Below are 5,000 nucleotides of genomic sequence, written 5' to 3'. Positions count from 1 at the left end.
TCTCTCTCTCTCTCTCTCTCTCTCTCTCTCTCTCTCTCTCTCTCTCTGTAGCAAAAGATCTGGACTAAAAATAGGGCATGAAAAAGTAAAAGTTGAAAAGAAACATAATGAATATATAACTTAATAAGAATCTTCAAATCAGAGGACATCTGTAGGTGACTAACTCAAGCACTGAAGCAACCAATAATTTCTCTGTGGTTAACAGGCCCTGGTAACCTGCCTAGAGAGTGGGGACTACATCCAGATACGCAACGCCATCCTTATCCTGCAGGGCATCTTGCAACGCTTCCCTGTCATTTCAAACCTCGCTGCAGTCATTGAAAAGAGGATTGAGAAGGTAATCTTTAAAGTCAAAAGTGGTAGACTTCTTTTATAGTTTGAATTTCTTTTATATTTATGATTTTACCATTCACCTTAGTAATCCCCCCCTGTTAAATTTTTGTTTTTATGGTTGTGAAAATTATTTTATGTTTTATTGAGCTTTGCAGTCAGTTCTCCCCAGCTGCTTACCCCACTCCTTCAGACATCACTACTGAGCCATCTTCCACAGGAATGACCCCCCCCCCCTCCTTTTGCAGGTGAAAAACGAGGAGAGAAATCGAAGGAATGACCTATATGTCCTGGCAAACAGCTACTCAGGGAGACTAAAAGGTGCAAAGCCTAACCTCATGCCTGAGACAGACTTCCACATTGTCCCAAAGAGGCCACAGGCGGCAAAGGTTGTGAACGGGGCCTCAGAGAAGTCTAGCTCAACGGCAGCAAACGACGTCAAAAGCAGTGGGGAGGTGGTAGAGCAGAATGAAAAGATTGTCAAGGTGAGTCTAAGTATTCACATTTGTCATGTTTCATTGGCCTTATCATTTCTCAGTCTCTCAAACACAAACACTCATGCAATCACAAAAATCACATATACATATACACACACTTGTATAATTTTCACGACAAGGATGAGCCATATTTCAAGAGCCAGTATGACAGCCTACAATCCCCCTACAGATGGAGACTTCAGAGACTACCAATGGAGAGCTGGAGGGCAAGGAAGACAGGGAGGCGAAGGAGATCAAGAAAGAGTCAGCAAGGTTAGTCAGGGTCTTTTCCCACTTCCTCTTTGCTTTAATTTTACAATTTTTCTTAAATTTGCATATTTTTTCTTCATATGCTTCCCTGAAATTTAATAAGTTTAATATCCTCTTTTCAGTAAAGCGTCAAAAGAGAAAAAAGAAGCAAGTGAAAAGAGAAAGAGTGAAGACCGAGAGATAAAGAAAGAGGAGAAGGAAAAGAAGGATAAGGATAAGAAAGAGGAACGAGAAGAAAAGCCCAAAAAGAGATCCAAAGAATCAAAGAAATCCAAGGTATTTATTTTTCTCCAAAGTTATATGGTTCTGATATGCATTCTGATGAAATTAAAGTCAACTTTAAAATTTTAGGACACTATTGTATATATTTAAATTGCATATTAATATTGCTATTTACTGTTCTGATTTATTTGTGTTCTGTTTATTCATATGAACCATTAATTTTCACTTAGTATGACGAGGAGGACTATGCGGACCCAGAGCGAGATGACCGGGCATTAGTGGGGGGTGGAGCTGAGAGGGAGAGGGAGAGCAGTGTCACGTCCAACGCTTCTTCGGCCTCTAACAAGATGGAACCTCCTGAGTCTTCAAGAGGTTGGTTCAGTTGAGAATATTCTTCCTTCTCTGTGTGTGGGAATTCCTGTGATGGATTAAGGGTCATGTGTTAGTTTACAATGCCTGTATCATTATTGGAATGGATATATGACAAGATTTATTTACTGAAGTTTGGTAAGTGAAAGACTAATGCTACTTTGTCTCTGTTTTGCTCCTCATAGGGTCAAAGCGTCGCAAGACTGAACATAACTCCAAGGTCAGTATGAGGGTTGAACGTGACCCATTATATTTACAGTGTTAGAGTTTAAGGGGAAAAAGGATAGATCTATTACACCAAGGACCGATCCTGCCGAGGACCGTGTGATGCTCCTCCTCCCTAGGGCTGACGCCACTGCTGTCACCAACACTGCCGTTCCTGCTCTCACTTCTGTCGTTGCTACTGCTGCCGCTGATGCCACACTTCTGTTGCCGTTTGTCCCTCTCCCCTACTGGCGAGAGTCTTCTCATAGTTCCCCTGCCTCCCTGGGCCCAGATTTGGTGTCGATTGATGTGTAAAAAAAAATATAAATACCACTGCCAATTCCGAGAAATGGATTTTTTCCTCGTCGGTTTTCTGTGTCTCCCATCGTCTCGTATTAGGATTATTTGCATGGACACAAAAACCCAGTGCACTTATGGCTGTGAGATTGATTGTGAGCAAACTTTGTGACAATTGCTCGTGAGAAAAAAAGCTCAAACTGAAAGTTACCTGAAAATCAGAAATGAAAAAGGACTAAAATAAGCAGTGCCTTAATGACTACATAAATATACTTGTTGTTCTTGTTACCTATTCATTCCTTTTGCTCATATCCATGTTTAAGTCAGTTAATCACTCGCACCAGATCCAATCAATCACACCACAGAGATTAATTATAAGAAAGCATACACAAAGAAATGGAAAGAGGATCTCAAAGAAGTAGTACAACATCCTAGAAAGAAGCACAACCCATATGCAACCGTTACCAATCTCCAAATAGCCTTGTCGCTCAGCAACACAAAAGGACCACAGAGAAGCTCTCCTCGATGCCCAGCTCCAGGCCTTCCAATGGCACTCCTCAGTCAAAGATAGAATGGCCGTCAGCATGGTACCTGTCACGTCACACTTCCAGAATGGAAACCCTTTGTGTCCTGAGCACTCCTAAAACTCTCCAAAGCACTTCTGTATTTCCTCTTCATTCTCTTTCACTCTCTATCCTTTTCGTTTTCTTACGTTTTATTTTTATTTTATTTTTATATATTATTTTTTTTTTTTTGCAAAGGAGGGTTAAAACACTTTTTATTAAATTAGTTTGTTAGATATTATTATAATGTGCCTTAAGGTTTTTGTCCTTTCTTTGACTTCTACCTCCTCTAAGGAGTATGATTTAGTGTAGATTGTGAATTGTGGATAGGAAAGCCATATTCAGTTGTTCTTCATATGTTTTAACTTATGCATTTTTCCCTCTTAATTTTCCAAAATAAATTTCATTACCTGTATAAAGTATGTTCAAAAATTGATTAGGTGCTTTAATGTCAACATTAATTAATATGTAATATATCACTGATTTATAGATTGTAGTTCTTTTGTTTTATTGTGCAAACTATTATCAAAAAGGAAAATGATTTCTGGATTACTAGAAATTATGAACAGTTTCATTATAATACCAAATGAATGGCATTCTATAGAAGATAACATTCATCACATACTTTTTTCTTTCTTTCTCTTAAGAAATGGGTATACTGGGTATACTCTTAAAGTGCTGTCTTCATAGTACAACTGCTAGTCATGATCCACATAATTTTAGAGAACCTTGTAACTAAAGTACAAATTTAAGTGTCGTAGCTACTAAATCCATGTACATGAATAAGGATAGACCTGTCTTGTATTATCTTTGTCATCTCTTTGTATGGCAGCTACTTTTTACCCCTTACTGAACAGTTAACAGATACCTCAATTGTTGTCAAAGAAAAATTCTCATGGTATATTACAAATGCATTTTCTAAAGTGTTGTGTCTTAGGTTAATTTATAGGTGCTGTATTTTATGAAGCGTTTTTTGTGACATACAAGAGGTCAAGAAAGAATTGGACTGTGAATGTTGCTGAATCATTTTCAAGAAAACAACTTTGTATCTTCTGTAAAACCTACCATCAGAGGAAGAAGGTCACACATTTATTAATTATCATTAAAAATACATGTTGCTGTAATAGCATAATGGACTCTCAAGAAGACAGAATTCTTCAGACTAATCCACAAGAGCATAACAAGAGTGCATGCTGAATTGCAACAATGTGAGTTCAAAGTTAGTCTCAGAATTTTCACTGGGAATGAATTACAGTGATCATTCAATTTGTACAGTGCTGCCCTTCCTGACATCAACCTGTGATCTAGTGGGGATGCAGACACTCAACCATCACACAGTTGTAACATTTAAACCATACCTTGAGCCTCTAAATTGCCCACAGATGTCACTGGTATGTTAGATGATTATAATGATCAGAGACCACACTTCTATCAGCTAATTCACAAGCTCGTCCATCATTTATGGTGCAGGTTTCTATGATACAGAACTGCCTTCTTGCTAACAACACCTGTGCCTCTTTGACCAACAGTGACATTACTGTGCAGAATAAAAAAAAAAAAAAAAAAAAAAAAAAAAACATTGTACCTGGAACTTTTGCAGAACTGAGTATGTGTGTGGAAAAACCTGAAAAATGGAAGTGCCATTTCGATTATGATTGTGACAGGTTGAAAGTGCCTCTTTAGTGTTTTTTTTTATATATATATATAAGACTGATAGGTAAATGTAGATAGGTTTTCAACACATCTGTGTTGTGTATATTTAAGTGTCAGACTGATTTTTAGGGAAGAGTGTCTAGGAGAAATGCATTTGAATTAACAGTAATCATTTATAATAAGACAAAGACTGATCTCATGCTTTGAAGATGTAAAGAAATGAAGCTGTACTTTGTAAAATGTTGAAAAAAGACAGCAAAAGCAGTTTGACATTCCTGAACCATCCTGAAATAGTACAAGATGACAAGCCCTTATTCTGAAGTATTGTTTTATAAAAGATGAGAGTTCATTTTATGCTAGCTCAAGGATTTTCAAATATGATTGCTGCAATAAAGGGGGTTGACATGCAGGAGAAGGAAGACTACTTGGTAATCGTGTGACAGTTTATGAAATGGTATAACAGAAAAGTGAAACAGTCCTATGTCATGATGAGAAAAGGGAAAAAATACAGTGAACAGTCACCCAATGCTGCTGTAAGAAATTGAGATATGAAAAGAATTGAAAATTTATATTTGTTTTTGGTCTGATTTGAAAAGTAGTTTGCTCATAACTAATC

At 37.4% G+C, this 5,000-nt stretch overlaps 1 protein-coding gene across 2 annotated transcripts in view; it reads left to right on the top strand.

Moving 5' to 3' along the window:
- Positions 1-5,000, top strand: part of LOC119572400 (THO complex subunit 2-like) — a 55,356-nt gene that overhangs the window by 14,600 nt on the left and 35,756 nt on the right. For both annotated transcript variants that reach the window (XR_005228722.1, XM_037919503.1), the window contains exons 22-27: positions 206-337; positions 579-815; positions 997-1,079; positions 1,199-1,352; positions 1,529-1,670; positions 1,853-1,887. Coding sequence is in view for 1 of the 2 variants with exons in the window: in XM_037919503.1 (XP_037775431.1) it covers positions 206-337; positions 579-815; positions 997-1,079; positions 1,199-1,352; positions 1,529-1,670; positions 1,853-1,887 (783 nt within the window). In the remaining variant the exon portion in view is untranslated. The remainder of the gene's footprint in view (positions 1-205; positions 338-578; positions 816-996; positions 1,080-1,198; positions 1,353-1,528; positions 1,671-1,852; positions 1,888-5,000) is intronic.

This window comes from Penaeus monodon, chromosome 4 (genome assembly GCF_015228065.2).
Source record: "Penaeus monodon isolate SGIC_2016 chromosome 4, NSTDA_Pmon_1, whole genome shotgun sequence".
Classification (NCBI taxonomy): Eukaryota; Metazoa; Arthropoda; class Malacostraca; order Decapoda; family Penaeidae; genus Penaeus; species Penaeus monodon.
Note: the sequence above shows the minus strand (reverse complement) of the source record. Positions and strands in the feature narration are given on the sequence as shown.